Raw genomic sequence first — 21,199 nt, forward strand, 5'->3', positions numbered from 1 at the left:
AGTTGAAACAGGGCCATTTCGGAGGCTCAGAAACAGCCTCTGAGGTGAGTTGGGGTGGGGGTGGCAGTGTTTGTGCACAGCCCTCATGTGTTATACAAACTCACCCAGATCGAGCTACATGGATGGGAGGCAGGGAGCACAGATGGGGTTGTGGGCCTTACATGTTGCTTTTTTCTTTACTATACTCCATCTCTGTATCAGCCATAAATACATTTTGAAAGAATGCAGTGCCATCCATGCATGCATACATCATTTTCTAACCTTTTCTTCCACTATTTGAACCCAGAACTCACATTTAATTACAACCTTCAACAGAGAACTGGCTTGTAATTTTGCAGTTCTTTTTCTCCATCACCTTCTCTTTCTCCCTCACCGTTCACCATCTAATGCAACCATGAGCATCCACAGTGAGTGAAGTTAAATTCAGATACATTGAATGTCTCACTTGTTCTTTATTCCAGTGATTTTAACATTAAGATGTCATGTAGAATAGGTTTGTCTTAATTGTGTGCTGTGAAATCAGACATCCAAGGCCATGTTTGGTTGGGCACGTCCCCTTGGGGGCTGAACATGTTGGTAGGCACAGCCTCTTAGGGGGCAGCCATGTTGTCCTTTTTAGTTTCCAAAATATGGTCACCCTAGATTAAGACCCACCCAGGCAGGTGCAGGAAGGCAACTGTATCCCCTTACTCCTTCCTGCTGAAACCCGTGAATGCAACTAAGGATGTCAGAGAAATCCATTTGGGGGTTTGAATTTGACAAGTTTTCCTAGACTCAGCACCAGACTTCATTTTGGTTCCTGCTGCAGTGCCCAATTTGATCTGCAGTGTGTATGGCCAGTTTGTGGGTATTTTGGTAATTTTGCACATTTTTTAAGGTTCTGGGATTTGTGCAAATTAGGACCAAATTAGCCCGAATTACACTTGGATTTGCATAATTTGCACAAATTGTAGAACCTTCCCCTGAAAATGTGCAAAAGAAGTTCCTTGGTTCAGAGGAACAGCCTCCAGCTCAGCTTGCAGATGCAGATCAAGTCATACATGCTGTGGAACTCAGCTGAGCCAAAAAAAGGACTGGATTTCCCAGCAAAGGACCTCTCTAAATGCATCTGACCTAGCCAAAACTTTAACACCAACTTCACTGTTCATGGCTTCTTTTCCTATGCACTCATGAGAGGAGAGAACAGTGGTGACAAGACCAGTTCTTTCCCCACCCACTACACAGTTACGCTCCCTGGATGCCTAGAGCTAGCACATCCCCTATTATAAGATGCAGGCAGGCACCACCTCTAGCACAAAGGCAGGGCTCCTCCAGACTCTGTACTGGCAGTCAGAAAGGAAGTGCTATAGGAGCGACTGTTGTGAATGGAGAGGAGGATTACATACGCCATCTTGGGTTCCTTGGAGGAAAAAAGGCGGAACATAAATGCAATAAATTAAGTAAAATAAAAATAAATTGGCATCTGCCAATTTATAAACTGGGATCTGCCTAAAGCAAATGTACAAACCTAACCTTTTCTGAATGCAGTGTTTCTTTGTTTCAATTGATCAAACAAAACAGCTAAAATAAACAACTTTGCCTTGCACAGCCTCATTTTCCAACAGGAAAGTGTTGCATTTTCAAATGCAATCAATAAAGGGACAGTCACTAAATATTACTTTGATTCAACAGAGATTTGATTTGACCCCCACAAAAAGGAGCATCTTAACAATGAAATGCCTTCATGATGGGAAACAATGATTTCCACAGATCCCAAAAGAATCCACACGGGGGAGCGATTGAGTCAGATCAGTGAAGATGGCTGCGGAAACACACCGTGTCAGAGAGCCGTCATAATAAAACACAAGAAAATACAATCTATAGGCAGATACTGTTGCTCACCGTAAGTATAATGGGAGCTTGGATCCTCCCACATAATTTCCTTGGGGAGATCGTTTGAAACAAATGCCAGCTGAAATGTGGTGGAAATGCACAGACCCAAATATCTAAATGCCATTACTAATTACTTTTATTGGAGAGGAATCTTTTTGCTACGCCATCATTTGGGCCCTGCTCTCTTACTGAAAAGAACAAAAATAAATGCATGAATTAAAGTATTAAGAAGGCAATTTTTAAAGGTCAGAACCATAGTTGATTCATAATCAGAACTTTGAATTTACTTTTATTTTAATGGAACTAGACGTGAAAACCAAGATTAATTTATGAGTGGAATCTTGACACGCTCCAGCTGTGTTCAGAAAAACAGGGAATTCAAATTCTCAACCTTCCACTGGTTTGAAGGATGGTGGGAGGGGAAATGATCTGCCTTCTTCGACTCCATGCTGCCCACTGTAAGACTGAAACATGACTGGCTCAAGTCCAGAATAAAAACCTAGAAAAAGTTGGAATAAAAGAATGTTTAAAAAGGAGACTTCACAAATGTCAGAGGTTTCCTAGGCAAGCAGAACAGTAAATAAATTGGGGGTGAGTTGCACACCTCACTGAAGTTAAGAGCGAAGGGCCCTTTGGTTTTAAAGGATCTAGACCAGCCTTCCCCAACTAGGTGCCCTCCAAATATGTTGGACTACCACCCCAGCCAGCTATGTAGCCCATTACATTTGGAGGACACCTGGTTGGGGAAGGCTGATCATGACTGCACACAATGTGATGAGTCTATTCTGTGCCTCTCGGTGCAGCCAAATTAGTCGGCCAGCTTTTTAGCAGAGGACAATCCTAGCTGATTGACACTTGGTAGAAGAAGGGCTCCGATCACAAGAGCTCTCCATCTGTCCCAAGGCCTGCTGGCCAAACCCAGCCAGGCTGGGAGGAGTAATGGAAGCTTTTACAGCCTTCCATTCCTCCATGTTGTTATTGGCCTCTGATGTCATCTGACTTACTTACTTGGCTGTGGGCAGGGACAGGAGCAGAGACTCGTGAATCTACATCCTCTGCTCTCCTCTTCCATCATCAAGCCCCACTTCCACCCTACTCTATTGCAACCTCAAACAGGAAGAACTGAACAACATAAAAAAGCCATGCTGGCTCAGACCAAGGGTTCATCTGGTCCAGCACTCTTTTCACACAGTGGCCATCCATCTATCGATCAGGAACCCACAAGCTGGACATGAGTGCAACAGCACCCTCCTGCCCATGTTCCCCAGCCACTGGTGTACATACTTATTGCTTCTAATACCGGTTGTAGCATAAAGCCATCAGAACATGTAGCCATTGACAGCCTTCTCGAGGAATTTGTTTAACCGCTTTCTGAAGCCATCACTACATCTTGTGGAAGTGAATTCCATAAATGGTGTGAGATACTTCCTTTTCATGTTCTGATTCTCCCACCTGTCAGCTTCATGAGACGACCCTGGGTTCTAGTATTATGAGGGAGAAAACTGTCTCCTTATCCACTTTCTCCACACCATGCATAATTTTGTACACCTCTACCATGTTTCCCCTTACTCACCTTTTCCCCATGCTACACAATCCCACCTGTTGTAACCTTCTCACATAGGGGAGTCGCTCCAGCCCCTTGATCATTTTAGTTATCCTTTACTGCATTTTTTCCAGCTCCCCATTTTTGGAGGGGGGGGGGTATGGTGACCAGGAGCTACTATGGAGCTTTCCACAACAACTGAGAGGGATAGGGGGAAATCCTCTCTTTGACCAAGGTCAAAGCTCTGTGAATTCTGCCATGTCCTATGGCCCATCTATTACTGTTTGATTCCTGTCTTATTCTTTTGCATATAGCCCTCTGAATATTTTAATAGCCAAGAGGCTTGTAAAGGTTTTAAACTTTCATCTAGAAGTTTTAACAGCTTCTTTAGAGATTAAAGTTTAGTGGCATCCTGGCTAGAAGCCTGCATATATTTTAGGATGCATTCATATTCCTTCCTGTCTTTCCTTTGCCATGTGCTTCCACCCATTCGCTGAATTGTGTGATTTTTCATAGCACCTTCTGAACAAAAATATCCAGGTCATGAAAACACCAATGATACACACCAGTTTCTTTGTTTAATGAAAAGATACTGCATAGTAACAAGGATTGGCTCAATCTGCCAGAGATCCCTCAAGGGAAATAAACAAAACCGATTATTTAGTACATCAACACTTTCTCATGCAGAAGGAATACAGGCCATCCTTAAAGAGCGCTTGCTGTTGACTTTTTCCATTTGAGAAACCATTAATACATTATGTTACAGAGGTGCACTAGGGTTAACGCTGCCTCCCCTCCACCAGTGACATAACGCTGCCTGGAGAAACTGCTGTGGGTACCATAAGAACAAACAATCTGTTCTCAAGCCAAACTAAAACAAAACAGCTTCTGCAGACTTGAATATCACTGTGAACAAATACCCAGATTTGAACTGGCACCCTGTGAAGCCAAATTAAAATCCAACACGTTAATCCTTTTTCTTTCCAGGTGACTTTTTATACTGGGATCCAAAGATCAGTTTCTGTATGCTGGGTTGTATCCACTATTAGTCCTTCTTAGAGTAGACCCATTGAAATGAATAGGACTTAGGTGAGATTACCAATGGATACAACCCACTGAACAGACTTCCACAAGAAGATTGAGGGGTCTCCTTGCCTAAGATGCTCATGCAAACAGGTTCCATAAAGGGGGTGGGAGAGCCAACAAATCTAAAGAGCCCATTTTGTATACATAGGAACAAGTCTCGAAGACTTTACATACAGTACAAACTGGATAGTTAACATGTGCAAAACTTTCTGCAGGTGCAACCCTTCCATGGGATGGAGCATTTTTGTAGCACTATGGAGTACTGAAAGGGACAAATTTAACTTGTTTTCAAATTATTTCCCAGAACTTGGAAGCAGGGAGGTGGGGGCTGCATTTGGCCCACCTCTGGTCTAACCTAAGGAGCAGTTAACTCTTGTTGTCTGCAAAGGGAATGCAACAAACAGCCATCAATTTGTATGTGAAAGAGGCATGCACAAATCTATTGGCCTTTGGTCTCTCTGGAGTGTGTGTGTGTGTGGGGGGGGGGAGCCAAACCTCACCCAGCCTCATTCACAAAGTGCTAAGCATTACATCTGAATCTGCTAACTTGCTTCTTTGTGTTTCTATGGTGCAAGTTTAACCTTGCCTGAAAAGAGTCCCTGAAGGAATTGCCTATGAGGGCACACGATGCAAACATAACCGCTCCCTTTCCTAAACTAATTTCCAACATTTCATCTTTCAATAAACAGTGACAGATCCCCAAACCAATCTTCTCTATGTAAGACCAGACCACTTCTCTGTAAGCTTTTTGCTGTAATGAAGATTCATACATTAGCTTAACGCCAGGGGAGCAAACAAGGCTGTTGCCACTCCAGCTCCATTAATAATACACCCATTTCAAGCTGAAAACCAAGCCACCGGTTTATAAAACAAGAAATGAACAAACCAACAAACCCTAGTGCCACATTTTTCATCGGTAAATGAGATTGGTGCCGGGCAGGTTACTGGACCCAGAGGAAAATTTGCCGTTATTTATAACTTCGGAAGGCAAACAGATACATACTGCAGCTAAAAGTTGGTCTTTCCCTCTTCCACAGATCACACAGAAATCAAGCGGCAATACTCACTGCTTGGTGAGCGAAGCATAGTTTTAGACAAGGGGGCAGATGTAGGGGACACTCCTGCCTTAAGGGTGGAAGATTTGGGGATATGCAGCTGGTGGCTTGCTTCCATGTAGCTTGTTCTTGGATGTGGGGCGGGACTGAAGGGGGTGGGGGGTGGAGAAGAGGAAACAAGCAAAAACAAACTCGAAAGGGCAGGTGCAACAGATTTCAACTACAGGCCTTGGGGTTTGTATTGGCTAACAGAAATCATCTGCCTAGCTAACCAGCAGCCGCTGCCCACTCCTGTGTTGTCAACTCCCAGTGAGCTCTAGCTCAGCATCTTGTGCCGATCAAACACCGTCTTCCGCTGCTCTTGCACCTGACGCTTCCACCGCTCCTGGGCTCCTTCCACTCTCTCCAACACTGTGTTCGCCCTGGTGCCAGCAGAAGGGCGTATAGCTGCCAACGAGTGGGTATCCTGCAATACCGAAAAGGAGAAGCAGCTAGCTGAAGTATCCGGGCTGGATAAAAGCATTTGAGAATGCACAATGGGAAGGTTCTATATTGGGACATTGGGACATATGAAAGGATTTCTGAAGCAGAATGCACACATACACACGCTGCATAATAAAAGTCAATGACTTTTTATTATACAGCGTCTGCTTTTCATGCTGTATTTTGCATTTGTGTTTCTAGACTGTTGGTTGTTTTATTACGGTTTTAATTTTTGTGAACCGCCCAGAGAGCTTTGGCTATTGGGTGGTATAAAAATGTATAAAAATAGTAATTAAAAAATTGTTCCCCTACTGTTGATGACATCTCCATGTGCCATTATTTCCTTAGTGTTTTTCAAACTACCAAAGTGTGGCCTGCCTTCTGCCAATAACGTGTTTTGAATTTCAGCTCCCATCAGCATCAGCCAGGATGGCTAATGGCAAGGAATCCTGGGAATTGTAATCCACAACATTTGGAGAGCACCAGGTTGGGGAAGGCCACTCTAAAGGGACTGGCCTGCTTTTAGGCATTGACCTTTAGGCATCTTGTCTCAGAGCAAATCACTCAGAGCAAATCACTCTCAGGGCTTATTGGACGGGAAGAGCAGCATATAAAATTTAAATGAATGTCCAGTTCATACATGACGACAAGCCATGGGCTTTTTAAACCCAAGGGTTGTCAGGGCGTTGGGCTTCCGCTTTCAATCAAAACCCCAGGAACGCCCAGTTCTTGGGTTTTTATTGTTACATTTGTAAATGGAATTGTGAGTTTTTAAGGCGTTAAACAACTCAGTTAACCCAACAACAAACCATGGGCAATTGTTGAGTTAATTCTGGGTTGTTTAACCCTTAAATAACCCAGAGTTCCAGGATCAGATTTCACAATAGCAACCCAGGATGACTGAAAGCGGAAGAGACAAGCACGTAGAGGCAGCGTGCTCACTGGCGGCTGCTCGACCCTGACAATTCCTTGGGTAAACAATAGAGGAATTGTCATAACATGCAAACCAGGTCAATGAAATAGTTTTGGTTAGTCAAGGTCATAGAGATTGTGTGTATCTGCAGTTCTGAAATCAGGCAGGGTGTGTGGCACATCCTAAGATTGAAAAATGGTACAACGAAGATGGAAATGGTTTCTAATTGTCAGGGACCAGATAACTTGTATATTTAGTGTTCCCAAAAGGGCTGGTTAGGATGCTGACTATATTACAAAGCCACTGAAGAATGGATACCAAATATGATTGAAAATACGCTCCACAAGGTGCACGTTCCACAAGGTGTATGTGCATGTGAACGCACATAATGTAAGAACATTAAAAAAAGTCATGCTGGGGGGCGGGAGGCAATGCTAAAAAAAGGAAGAAGAAAGCCTCAATTGATTCTAACGCAGACTATTTTTACTTTTCTCTTTTAGTCCCCCTCCCATGTGTGTGCGTGCACATATGTGTGAATATTTTTCGGGGGGAGAGGGAAAGAGTGTTGAGGGGAAGGTTTAACCCTCCCCTACTGAAACACTGTGGTCCCGATTCAAACCAGGGCCATACGTGCTTACACAAGAGTAAAGAAAATTATCACACATAGCCACACGCTACATGATTAGCATGAAGTACAGTTTGGCCCTGAGAATAAGCTTTGATGCAATTTTCATTCTCTGTCCCACAGTCTGTTCATCGTCAAGAAGGATCCTGTTTAGAGAGCCTCACACTCACCTCAGTCTCTTCTTCGTTGTGCAGGCGCTGAGTGAAGGCATCAGGCTTGCGGATGAGGGGGTCCACTACCATCAGAAAGACCATGTAGAGTAGAAGGGCTCCAATCACAGACAGGTATATGATGATGATGATCTGCAAGAAGTCAACAGGAAAAGAGGACATCAAGGTTCCTGGTCAAAAGAGTATTCTTAAACCATCGCTTCCAACCAATAGCATGGTCACAAAACCAACATTGAAATAAGGAAATGGCTCAGGCTCTTAGCGATTCAGTGGCACGGAGATAAGACCATAATCTGTATCTCCACTGGGCGGCATGACTGACCCAAGACAGCAATCACCTCAGAAGTAAGCGATCCAGATGCTAATCCCCATACAACTAACTCAAAAATTGGCTAATTCATTTCCTTGAGGAAATGAATTAGCCAATTAATCTAGGCCAGAAGCAAGCAACCTGATGCCTTCCAGATGATTTGGACAACAACTCCCATAATACCTGATCATTGGCCATGTTGGCTGGGTCTTATAGTCCAAAACATCTGGAAGGCACCAGGTTGCCTACACCTGACATAGGCCATGATTCTCAAAGATATCCACAGTGGCTGCCTGTTAGTATCACAGACTTTTGATGAGGCCATTGAGACATGGGCATGTTCCATTGACATGTATGAGACATGACTCCTATACATGTTCTATGGCAACACCTATAGCTACAACTGGAGACCTATATGAGAACTACCATATTAGGCCCTCAGAGATGCAGAAACTCTTTGTGCTACTCCCCTCGTAGGTATATCCTCAGTCCTTTTCTTCTTCTTTTAATTTTTTTATTTTTTCCCAACAACATCAAGACAAACATCACACATAGTACATACAAACAAAGGTATACATATAACAACTACAATTACACTAAAAACATTTAAGGGTGAGGTTAAGGTAAATTTTTCTTTTGCCCTCTTCATGTCAAAAATGCCCATTAATTTCTTAATTACCATTTATATGTTCATCCAATTCATTTTTTCTTATAATTTATCTAAGTCTCATACATTGGATTCAGAGTTATGCTTTTTTCCTTCCTTTTCACCTCTACCTTGGAAATTACCAACAGTCAACATTCTCAGTTGAATACAGCAAGGGGGGGGCGAGGAAAGAGGGCACAGAGAAGTCTGGTAGAAAGGATGGGCTTGTTGTATACCTTGATGGTGGTGGTGCTTCGCTCTTCATACTTGCACTCACACAGCAGGCAATATGCCTCGACGTCATGGCCTGGCACTGGCATAGGCTCCACCACATGCAGGCAGTTACTATAACGGCAAGAAACAAGAGTCAACAGTGGGCATCAAAGATCTCCTATGCTGTGGAGTAGAGTATAAGGCTGGCTTCCCCAATCTGGTCCCCTACAGGTGTGTTGGACTACAACTCTCACCATCCACAACCAATGGCCATGCTGGCTGAAGATTATGGGAGTTGTAGTCCAAGAGCACACCAGGGTGGGCAAGGCTGGTACAAGGTGCCTGTTATAGAGGACGCAGAGCTTATTTTAACATTCAGCTGGACACAATGACTGCGTTTAGACAATTATCTAAATAAGCCAAGATATACAAAAGCCTTTTGCTTGGGCACACAACCACTTCTCCACTCTTCACAGTACACGGGAATTAAAATCGGAAGTCTCAAATTAACCATAGTTTATATTTCATCCAAACCAGGAAACTATGGTTACCAGGTCCAGATCAAGCTAGGATCTTAAACCATGGTTTGAAGTTGGGTTAAGATCCTGGTTTATTCCAAAGATGGTAACCATAGTTTCCTGGTTCAGCCCCCCAAAAGGAAATTACATTAATTGGCGATTCACAGGTTTAATTGCTGCATGCCATGAATGAAGGAGGAAGAGAAATGGGCTGTGTGTAAAGTCTCATGAATATTTCAGTTTACTAAACTGACATATGATAATCCAAACTGAGCCATTTTACACAGCAGGAAAACAAAGATCTGTGCAGCTGCAACTAAGTTTTAGTGTTGTTGGTATGTGGAATTTAACGAGGAGATAGGCTGCTTCTTGAAAAGAAATGGACGAGAAAAAACAAGATAAAAAATAATAAAGATGACAATCTTCTCAACCGCATACTAGAAGTATATTACAGCCTTTCCTTACTCCTCCATTCTTTGCATGGCACATCCATTTTTCTTCTTCTCGTTTTCTCTTTCAGTTCCCCTTCCTTTCATTCTCTTCTTTTCTCTGTTCATTCATACTTTCCCTTCCTTGTTTCCTGTTCGTTCGGCTAGAAAACATCCAGCAAAATTCACTGCCTGTGCAGTGAGAAAAATAACCCTGGAAGAGACTTTTGAACGAAAGAAACAGTTTCAAGAAAATTCATATGCAGGGATTTGGTCGAGCAAATGCCTGCGGCTGAGTGAGATTTGGCAGACCTATGATAACTTCAGCAGCTGCATCCTCAATCACTTCCAGCCAAAGCTCACCAGCCTTCGGTAGAATTGCTGCAGTTACCTTTCCAAAGTACTAGATGGCACCAGCTACCTGGCCATTTCTTGAATATGGCTGTACACAGAAATTACGTAAAATGAAAGGAGGGGGGGAGACATAAAAGAACAGTTTAAAATGTAAGCCTTATGTCTTGAGACCATCTGCATGACCTTACTCCCTGCTTCTGTTCCATCTGGTGGAGGGGAGGGAGTACTCTTAAATAAGGGTTGCTGCTAAGGGCAATGTTTACTTTGGGGGAAGTGATACCATTTTGGCTGCTATTTCAGATTTTGTTTTTATGTTTCTTTTTGCTAAACTTCAGTATTGAGCTAGCAGATATTCTGGGCGTTGCTCAGGTCCCCGAATAACTTTAATTCATTTCCCCTTGCTCCTTCGGGTGACCACCCACATCCTGCTTGTTCATCCCTGACCGATGGCTTGTTGGTCGCTGTATGAACAGAGTGCTGGACTAGATGGACTCTTGGTCTTATCCAGCATGGTACATCTTATGTTCTTATGCGACCCCCCAATTATCCCTGAAATACCTACACATCCCAGCATGCCTTTGGCAGTCTGCAGTCATCCCCATCTCCTGAGAGGTGCTTCTTCGACAGTTGCTTGGAGTTGTAGGCATCATCGCAGGATTTGTTTAAAATTGTTTAAAAATAGTTAAACCGCAAAAATTCAGGGTTTTGGATTTTGGGGGTGCATTTTACAGGAAGACCTATTAGCACCCCAAATCTCGAGTTTGTACTTCATCTAGACGTGGGCAAACACTTCCAGACAAACAAACCCACACACCTATGTTCAGCTTTATATATAATTAACGGATTGTTTAATCTTGACTTCTATTAATATGAATTGCTTGGGCCTCAAAAAGTGTTCTTTATGACAACTGACATTTTGTTGACATGGCTGGCACTTGTTAGTAAATTATCTTGAAAGACAACACACATCTAAAAATGACTTTGAGCTGTCAGCCAAACCTAAAAACAGATCTGGGATCGATTACAAACTCAACATATGCTGCTAAATGCCTGGGAAAAGAGAAAAGTCTTGACCTGGCACTGCTAAGATAGCAAAGTTGGCACCAGGTGGGCCTCATTGGGGAGATCATTCCATAACTTGGGGGCCACCACCAAGAAGGGTATTTCCCTTGTTGCCGTCTCCGAGCCTCCCTCGGAGTAGGCACCTGGAGCAGCTTAGATGTGTATGGGTAGGTTCATGTTGGGAGAGGTGTTTCATCAGGTATTGTGGTCCCGAGTCATGTAAGGCTTTATAGGTTAGAACCAGCATCTTGAATTGGGTTCAGAAACATACAGGCAGCCAATGCAGGTGGGCCAGAATCGGTCTTATATGTTCGAACCACCTAAACATATGTTTAAAGCACCAATCTTGACCAGCCAAAAATTGTGAAACTTCAGTTTATTTTCCCATCAACCCAAGACTTAGAACTCAACATGAAGAACTCCCATAGTCTCAGTCAACATTTAAATGACAACTCTCTATTTTCATGAGTTTTGTCATGATGTGTTGCATGGTGCTATTGACATTTCATATTTTAAATTCCTTAAAAACAAATATCCATCCATTTCGGCTCCGGAATCAGTAAGTAGTAGTTACAAATCCTGGCCTTTCACACTGGTAGAGGTCCAAATCTGTTTTCAAGCCAGATAACTTTCTGATATGGTCACACGAAGAACTCTGTTTTACAGCTTGAAAAGGTCATACGCTGTGAACTTGGACATTGTAAACCACAGTCGAAGGGTGACTCACCAGTCCTTCTGGGACACATTCTTCTTGTAAATCTGTCCACTAATATTCCTGTATGGTGGGCAGACACACTTGCAGCGGATGTCCTCAAAGGCCTACCAAAGAAAAATAGGCACTAGGCAAAACATCCTGACCTATCACATACCTGTAGCAGGTTCACACTTGAAATCACTAGTGATCTTTCTCCCTGCCTAATCACTATATACAGACAACAATATAGTTTAAAAAGCTAATAGCCAGTTGTAGCACATTTGTAATCCATGTTCCAAACATTCTGATAGAAAGACACTCTGTTTGCTGTTACATAGAACACAAATATAAAGTAGCCATCTGACTTAGTGCCTGATTCTATGCATGTTTTCTCAGAAGGAAGTGCCAATGAGCTCAATAGGTCTTACTCCCAAATAAGCGTGCATAGGAGTGCATCCTTACTCATGTTTTAGCAACAACCTAGCTAACTCTACCATGAAATCATCAAACAGGTATCTTTTATTAGATTTACTTAATGGCTGCAAAGGGCTGCAAGCTTTCAAGTAATAGAGAGTTCTTAGAACAGGCAGAAGAGAACTATATGCCTATCACAAACCATAATAAAACAACAAGGGGGCAAGCCAGCTCAAATGGTTATGTATGTTTATATCCCATATGTCAGTGGAAGAGTCAAATGCATGCACAGTAAATCAATGGGACTGAAAAGCATCACAGTTATTTCTGCATACAATGATTGTGTCCTTTCTACTGAGCTGGTTCACGTGTAAGTACTAAATTCTGCTTTAGATGATGTACACAAGCTGGAATGAGCCCAAGCAAAGCTTCGGACTCACATGCTCCCCACTCCCCGCTGGGAGAAGGACTTCCTAGCTTTTCGTTTCAAGAACCATGACTCGTCATGTACAAACCAGAGATTATGGTTTAAAACAACTCTGGTCAGTTTTGAAACAAACCAACTTCCAAATGTGGTTTCTGAACATGGCTTGTTTTAACTAACCAGAGTTTGTATTTAACCATGGACCCTAGGTTGTATGATACAAACCAGGATTATTTGAAAATGAAACTAGTGAAGTCCTTCTCCTGGCTGGGTGGGCAGGGGTGGGAGAGAATGCGCAAGACTGAGACTTTGTTCAGGCGCATTACATCTTTGCTTGGACAGCCTTCTCCAACTTGGTGCCCTCTTGATGTTTTGGCCAATGGTCAGGAATCCTGGAAGTTGTAGTCCAAAATATATGGAGGGCACCAAGCTGGGGAAGGTTGGTTGGTGTTACAAGCAAACCTTCCCACTGAATGCATTTTCTCCTTCTGCAATCACACTTGCTTTCTCACCTTGCTGGCCTCAGACGGTGGTATTAGGATACACCAAACAATGGCTGCAAGTAACACGAATTTCATGTTTTTTCAGATGTGCTGCATGAGTATCACAGGACCTTGGAGAAAAGCAAGAAGGGAAATCAGCAAACTATTTATCACTGTGGAACTGTTCACACGTTGTGTGCCACGCATGGGCCACTTCCAATTTGAATATGCAATCTCCAATTGGCCCAATCGCAGGTTACATCATGATGTGCAAACCCAGACACAAGGGGTTATTCATGAGTTAAGCAACCCAAAGTTAACCAAAGAACTAATGAAAGATTCACTTTGGATTGTTTAACCCACAAACAATCCACAGTGTCCAAATTCACATGGCACAAAGTAACTTATGATTAGGTCCATTGAAGGTTGCATATTCAAAGCAGCAATGGCAGTTGACCCAGCAAATCATGGTTTCATAAATTAACCCACAGTTTGCCACCATTACTTGCGAAATGGATTAATGACTGATGTAAAATGTCGTTATCTGTTCCCGAATTGCAGCAAAATATACTTTCCAACTTAATTCACAATATATGGTTGAACATGGAGAAACCTACCTCCTTCCTTTTGGGCCCAACACCACCAGGCATTCAATAAAATGGGTCAAAATCTAATATTGCGTCTCCCAACTATCCAGAGCAGATTTTGAGGTTGTGCAGTGTGGGGGAGGAGCAATCAGAACTCTCCCCGTTCCATTGATGGAAGCCATACTGTCAGTGGGAGGGGTTAACTGGATACAACCTATTGCCAGTCAAGCTTTACAGAGAAAACCTGGACTTTTTCCTGTTTTAATTTGCGTGTACAGACTAAAGCATATTCCCAACCCTTCCGGCCCATATGGGATGACCTTTTCCAACTACTTTATGTCAAAATAGGTTATGGTCTTGTTAGTTTGTAGGCCGGCCTATATTTAGACAATTGACACCTGTATGCCTTGCACAACATGTTCATAAAACCAGAAAGTGCATAGCTTCGTCATGAAGCAGGGGATCAGATTTGGTGATGTGAACCAATCCAAACGTCATTCACACAATGCACAGTTCAGTTATGGAATACGCTAGCACAAGATGTAGTGATGGCTGCTAGCTTCAAAAGGGGATTAGACTAGTTCACAGAGGATGGCTACTAGCCCTGAAGCCTATATGCTATCTCCGGTATCGGAGACACTGTGCCTCTCAATATCAGTTGCTGGGGAATGTGAGCGCAGAGGGGTGGGATACTGTGGTGCTGAAGACCTGCTCATGGCCTTCCCATGCCAGATGTCATGCCAGACTAGATAAGACTCCTGGAATACTGAAGCCTTACAGTCATCTCACATGGAATGTGGAAGAAATCACATGATGATCTACCTACCTTGGAATAAAGACACAACTCCCTCCGTTGTTATCCTTATAGGCTTTTTTCTGTCTGAGTGACAGGGAGAAATTCTCCAGAGCATCCAGACAAAATACTGCTACTGACCCTGCCCATGGCAATTAATAATGGCTTCCAGGCAAGTCTACAAACCTCTCAGTGCTATATTCATTTCTTCACTGAATGTTTTAAGGCGCTAGACACAGAGGTAGGGCAACCAGTCGCCTTAGGGCTACATGCAGTGGCCTCTTGACCTAATTTCCTAAGACGTCTGCAGTCATGTCTGACTTCTGGTAAGAGTAGTCTGCCCTCCCCTAGCAGCCCACTAGACAGGAAGGATGAAGGAGGGAGGGAGATGAAAGGGGTGGCCTAGCTCACTTTTGGCTCTGGCCCCTCCCATCATGGGCTTCAGCCCCTAAGAGATTATCCCCAAGGGAATGCAGCCCTAATGGAACAAAAGTTCCCCACACTTGCTCTATGGCTGGCACTCTGCTCCTCAGTTCACCATCTGGCTCTGTGCATTTCGGAGCTGGATTGGCTCGGCACTCTCATTCTGCAATAGCCAATTATTGTGGCCAATCCATGGGAGTTCAGAGTGGGAGGGAAGGGGAGGAAATGAACAGGATCCAATGCTGCCCACACACCAGAGACTCATCGCGAGCACAGCGGGCAGCGAGAGGTTCCTAAAGCAACCAGAAACAAGTTCAAATACTCATTTCTGGACAAAGAAGCAAGATCCGCTGACCTATCCATATGAACATTTCAGCTCATTTCTGGGATTGCTTTAGATGAGGCATCTATGTCTGCTGTTTTAGAACAGGTCTATTAGGAAAAAACATTGTTTATTTAAATTGTTTTTAGCTGTTTACATTATTTTAATTTTTCTGTGTTCAAAATTTTAGAGTATTTTTATTATGCTGCATTTTGTATTTTTATGGATTGTTGTAAACTGCTGAAAGAGCTTTGACTATAGGGCGGTATAGAAATGAAAATAATAATAATAATAATAATAATAATAACAACAACAACAGCAGCAGCAGCTTCAGGTCAGTCTTACAGGTACAAGAGAATGATCAGAGGTGCATGGGCAGCATTGGATACTACCCAGTTTGTTTAGAGAAGAAATCAAAAGCAAGCTTTAAGCAGCAGGTTCAAGAATCAAAAGTGTCTGTATAGGGGAACAAGTCTGTTTGTGTTCTCAGTGTGGTGTATGGTTAGAGTGTTAGACTGGGACTCAGAAGATCTGAGTTCTAGTCCCTATTTAGCTGTGAAGTTCATTGGGTGAGCCAGTCATTGACTCTAGGGCCAGATTTACACCAAGCAGGATATGACACTTTGAAAACGGTTTGAAAACTTTACATGGAGTGTGTCCTGGGCCCCAACAGTTGTTACTACTATTAACTATTTTAAAGCAGTTGTGTAGATTTTGCCTAAGCCTAACGTGCCTTACAGGGGCAGGATCTATACTGCTGCTTTATAACAGTATTGAAGTGCACTGACAACTGTTGGGGCTCATGGCACTCTCCATATACCGTTTTCAAACCACTTTCATAGCGTGATATCCTGCTTGGCATAGATCTGGCCAGGGTTGTCATGAGGATAAAATGAAGATGAGGAGGACCATGTAGTCTGCTATAAGTTTCGTACAAGAGAAAAAAGAGGTGGAATATAAATGCAATGATTGGTGTGTGTGTGTGTGTGTGTGTGTGTGTGATTCAGAGTTGCTCAGTGCCAGGCTGCAGCTGCACTGTAGCATGACCAGCAAGTGTCAAGCAAGAATGAAAGTGGGGAAATGTGCTGGATGGCTAGGGAGCAAGTCCCAGACCCTTTCCAGGAGGGCCCCTTGAGCACTGCTTTTCCACAATCACCTGGAAACAGGTCCTATAACTGAACTGTACACAATACTTCATATAATGCTCCATCCCTCATTACAGTCCCACAGTGCCTGCCACACAGAAAGGGCAAGCATGGGCAGTACATCACTGCCCCAGTCATAGCAATCCCAAGCCAAAGGTGTGTACCTGTTTACTCATTAATTTTGGGTTGGCCTTTTCAGCACAGCTGCAAAAAGAAGAAGGAGGTGGCGGCAAACACCAGGTGCTGTAAAACAATGGTGGCGAGATAAATGATATTGTTACACGACATGTAAAACAATGCAGGGGGGAGGATACCATTACAGCACATGCAATAGCAGAAGTGGAAGCAGCTTGTGATTTTCTTTGACTTGTTTGACCTGTGGTGCAGAGCAAAAATAAAACAAAAGTGATGAAAAAGAAAGAAAAGGGCTAATGCTAGTTGTGAATGGGGGGAGGATCGGTTCACAGGACACAAAAGTACTAACAGGTAAAATGCAGGTAAAAGTCACACCAACCAGCTGTTTGGTGGGAAAGAGGGATATGGGGCAGGTCTGAATGTAGCCCTCAGCTTCATATCCTAAACACCAGATCTGCAGAATTTTAACAGGGCAGGCAATGGTGGCAGAGCAACCAGGGAACTCAGGGCAAGCAAGTCACCAGCTACATTTCTGACCATCTCATGGACCACTGCTCTGCCAGCTGAATCAACGACATGCCGCTGTTCGACATGGGCAAGGCTGATGCTGCAAACCTAGAATGACAAGCACCGCCAGGTCTTTAAACATGATAAGAGGTTGGGGGCTGAATGGACTGGACTGGATTAAAAACCCAGCTGGAGAAGAACTCAGACTTGCAATGTTCATCTTGCAATTAAGGCAAGCATTATAATTTATTTTATTTATTTATTGCATTTCTATACCGGCCAATAGCTGAAGCTCTTACTTCCAAGGCTCCATCTCTATAAATCTATGGTGCAGCCACTTTTAATACAGTTCTGGTCAACTCATTCTGGTCAGAATATTGCAGAACTGGACAAGATACAAAAGAGGCAACTAAAACAATAGAAAGGTTGGAACATATTTCCTTTAAGGAGAGGCCCATGCATTTAGATCTATTCATTTGGGGGGGGGATACATTTAAAGGAGGACATTAGAGATATATGAAATGACAAATGTAGTAGAATGGCCTTCCCCAACCTGGTGCCCCTCCAGCAGGGCTACTGACCAAGCTGGCTGAGGACTGTGGGAGTTGTAGTCAAACACATCTGGAGAGCACTAGGTTGGGGAAGGCTGAGGTAGAAGATAAGGATTTCTATGCTATTCATTAAAGCAGAAAAAAGTCACCCAGGCAAATGGGCTGAAAGAAGTTTCAGAGCTGACAAAAGGAAGTACTTTGTACAGTGGAGTCGATCCACATGTAATACCAAACCACGGTTTGCATAAGTCCTGTATTTCCTCAACCCTGGTATGCAGGGCAAGCGTAAACCACAGATCGCTGGTTAGGATGCAATGGGAAACTGGTTTACAACAAACCACGAGAGGTGGGAGGGGAGAAGGAAAAAGGTAAGTCTTAGAGCGTTTTCAGATGGGGATGGGAATCGCATCTCCTTACTGTCCTTTGCCACTTGCTTCTGTCCCTCAGTAGGGATGAACAGCTTTCTCTTTCTTCACACTAGGAAGAAAGAGGAAGCAAGTAGCGACCACGTTGCCCATTCAGTGGGTGTTTTTATAGCGCAGCTTCTCCTGAACACAACAAGAAATAACAACAAAGCCAAGAAGAAATGGATTCTCCAAGTCTTATTTTGTATCCCAAAAAACGCCAGAAGAAGTAGGAGACGCGCAGGAGGATCGCTTTAATTCCCATACAGAATTCACTACTACGATATAAGATTATGGCCATTGGCTCAAATAGCTTGGAAAAAGGATTAGGCTAATTCATTTGACAGCTAAACACTTATGGAGGTAGTATACCTCTGATGCCGAGAACAAACAAAAGAAAAGGTACCACTAAGCACGGGTGCATTTCTATAGTTCTCCTGAAGGAATGCAATGAAAAGGCAGCCATTTCTACCACCTTAACATGCACATAATATTCTGCCTGGCAATTTAAACTCTGCCTGAATCCATTTTCGCACATTCAGTCATCACAAAAGAGAAAACTGGGCAGTTTGCAGAAATTGGGGTATCCCAAGCAGTCGGCACTAGAGGATGCAAACTCAACTACGAACTCCCCCACATCCCCCGTTGCTCCCCAAATCAGGAACTAGGATTATTCAGTATATAATAAAATACCCACCCCAACAGCACCAGCTCCTAGAAACAGTAGAATCCACGGAAACCTTCGTTGGTATTTTCTGCTGACATCATCAACACAGACACAGCTTCCAACAACCAATAGTCTTTGTCCAGGAACTGGTAGTGAGGGATCATCAATAATTTCCGAACCTTTGTTTAAGAAGAAGAAGAAGAAGAATTGAGGAAAAGGGGGCGTGTTCGTCTCAATGAAAGATTCGACGGCTAAACGTTTAATGCAGGTCAGACGATATAAAGTTTACACTACTTTCCCAATTATATTTTATCAGGGCAGGCACAAGCGCCAAGCCCAGAACTAGCATGGATTTCTGTTTGAAGTCTGCTAATTTATCCTTGCCCAGTTTTGGGAAGTCACGTCATCTGTAAGGGCTGTCTCAGATTGGTTCGTAAATATAAAGTGAAATGAAATCTTTACGGATCAAGGACATCCGGTTTTCAGTGGAGGAGAAAATCTCTTTGATTGTTTGGTTCGGTGTGTTTGCGTAATGACACTGAATACACACACTACTACTACTAACCTTTTATATTAAACGGTGGCATTCTAGCTAGAGTACTATTGAGCATGTGCAGAATACCTTTCCGGTGTAGCCAGCGTCAATGTGCATGGATGGCGCTTTACAGAATAATTTACTGCGTAATCCTATGCACGTTCTGTACTCAGAAGTCCAATTGAATTTACTTCTAGGGGAATTTGCATAGGATTGCAAATTTGAGCACACGCACATCAGTTCTCTACCCCCATGCAATTTACCGTCTCGATTTTGACGGAAGAGGAGACAAGCGGAGAGGAAGGAAAAAAGGAGTTGTAAGGTTGCGGAGGTGTTCGCTGAAGCCAGCTTTTCTTTTGAAAATGAACCTAAGAAAACAGGGCCTCTGGGCCTACGCACAGTGATTGCCCTAGTAAAAGGAACCAACTTCTGCTTTGCTTTGAAAGATATAAGGGGATCGTTGCAACACTTAAAACACCAAGAGGAGGTAGAAAAATACTGGTTGTGGGGACATACTAAACCGAAGGACACCGAATGGCCATTGAAATACATTGGTTCATTCCGAATGGCCATAGGAAATCATTGGAGGAGTTTAGGGATCATCTACAAATCAAAATACTCGCTATCCAAAAAAGGTTGATACTTCTGTCGATGCTAATGCTACTTTTAAAAGTTGCAGGAACCTTCCTCCCCCGCAAGAATTTCTTCACAGGAATTTTCTCTTAACACCCACGCTGCTACTACTGCGGCTGTTCAAACTGCTTCTGGTTTACTGGTCCCTCTCTTGTACGCAACTTCAATCCGACAAGGACCCTGCACGTATTAGAACTGTTGCAACAAACACAGCACACTAAAAGCGCAATGCTATGCGTGTTTAGACGGGGGGGGGGGGGGGAAGGCCTACAACTCCCAGTATACCCTAGACAGCACGGGTGGCTGGGGCATGCTGGGAGTTGTAGGACTTTTGTTGTCTAAACACGCATAGGATTACTTCCCATAGCCTGCAGTTCCCTGAGAATACACTCTGTTGAATACAGTGAGATGTCTAAGTAACTATGCACAGAATTGCTCTGTTGTTAAGCAGTCTGTAACCACTACCTACGCTTGCCTGGGATGCCTTTTAATAGTGTCAAGTCAACTTGAGGCTGTTTTAAGCGTTAATAGGCTGGGCCGGAAATGATGTCATCGAAGAGGGGCGGGCTAAAGCGTGGGGAAATGTAGTTTGCCGTGTTGGGGCCGGTGCGATGGCTGCAGTGGACTGTATCCTTAAGCTAGGAGGCAGTGCGTTGACGCAGAAAAACCAGCTGGAGACGCTGAAAGCAGACTCCCTGCAGAGGGCGGCGGCTATTGTATCCAAGCTCCGCGGGGCTGGAGAGAGGCGGTGCATTGTCGTGCACGGTGCAGGGTAGGGATCCAAGACAGCGGGGTTGGGCGGGGCCTGTCCAGCGGAGCTGGCTGGGGAATGCTGGGGGTTGTAGTCCAACACCTGGGCGGGTACGGCTGCTGTCTCCAAAAGTAATGGAGGCTACAGTCCTAGACGTGCTTACCTTGGAGCAAGCCTCATTGACGTCAGTGGGGCGCAGACTAGTCGGAAGTAAGCCCCATTGAACTCAATGGGCTTACTTCTGACTAGACATTTATAGGATTGCACTGTGAAGTTTAGATATGCACCACCATCACAGAAGGCATTCTGCAATCCTATGACCTGTTCGCTCGGAAGCAAGCTCCACTGTGTCCGATGAAGCTTACTCCTAGGGAAGTGTGCAAAGGGTTATAGCCTACAGGTGCTACATGTTGGCATACAGTAAACACATTTACCTGTTAAGTAAATCCTGTTC

General features: G+C 43.6%; 2 protein-coding genes across 3 annotated transcripts in view; one reads left to right on the forward strand and one right to left on the reverse strand.

Moving 5' to 3' along the window:
• Positions 1–3,974: 3,974 nt before the first annotated feature.
• TMEM9 (transmembrane protein 9) lies at positions 3,975–18,946 on the reverse strand. Of its 2 annotated transcripts, XM_063143835.1 has the most exons (7): positions 18,857–18,946; positions 16,727–16,805; positions 13,323–13,423; positions 12,006–12,097; positions 8,940–9,048; positions 7,748–7,879; positions 3,975–6,022 (listed from the first exon to the last, which is right to left on the reverse strand). In XM_063143835.1, the coding sequence occupies exons 3-7, from the start codon at positions 13,386–13,388 to the stop codon at positions 5,873–5,875; spliced, it is 549 nt and encodes a 182-aa protein (XP_062999905.1). In that variant the 5' UTR covers positions 13,389–13,423; positions 16,727–16,805; positions 18,857–18,946; the 3' UTR covers positions 3,975–5,872. The 2 variants fall into 2 exon arrangements, with proteins under 2 accessions (XP_062999905.1, XP_062999911.1); XM_063143841.1 differs by lacking the exon at positions 16,727–16,805 and having other exon boundaries at positions 18,857–18,894.
• A 1,649-nt stretch (positions 18,947–20,595) lies between these two features.
• The window catches only part of LOC134394309 (uncharacterized), a 40,585-nt gene continuing 39,981 nt past the window's right edge, over positions 20,596–21,199 (forward strand). Inside the window, exon 1 of the mRNA XM_063119653.1 lies at positions 20,596–20,766. Coding sequence (XP_062975723.1) covers positions 20,606–20,766 — 161 coding nt within the window. The 5' untranslated portion in view covers positions 20,596–20,605. The remainder of the gene's footprint in view (positions 20,767–21,199) is intronic.

Source organism: Elgaria multicarinata, chromosome 1 (assembly GCF_023053635.1).
Source record: "Elgaria multicarinata webbii isolate HBS135686 ecotype San Diego chromosome 1, rElgMul1.1.pri, whole genome shotgun sequence".
Classification (NCBI taxonomy): Eukaryota; Metazoa; Chordata; class Lepidosauria; order Squamata; family Anguidae; genus Elgaria; species Elgaria multicarinata.

Excerpts from the sequence above, each read along its gene's own strand:
- TMEM9 (XM_063143835.1), bottom strand. The coding sequence starts at position 13,388 with ATGAAATTCGTGTTACTTGCAGCCATTGTTTGGTGTATCCTAATACCA. Across the intron at positions 12,098-13,322 it reads CACCGTCTGAGGCCAGCAAG|GCCTTTGAGGACATCCGCTG; the intron begins GTGAGAAAGCAA and ends TTTCTTTGGTAG. Across the intron at positions 6,023-7,747 it reads ACAACGAAGAAGAGACTGAG|GATACCCACTCGTTGGCAGC; the intron begins GTGAGTGTGAGG and ends TCGGTATTGCAG.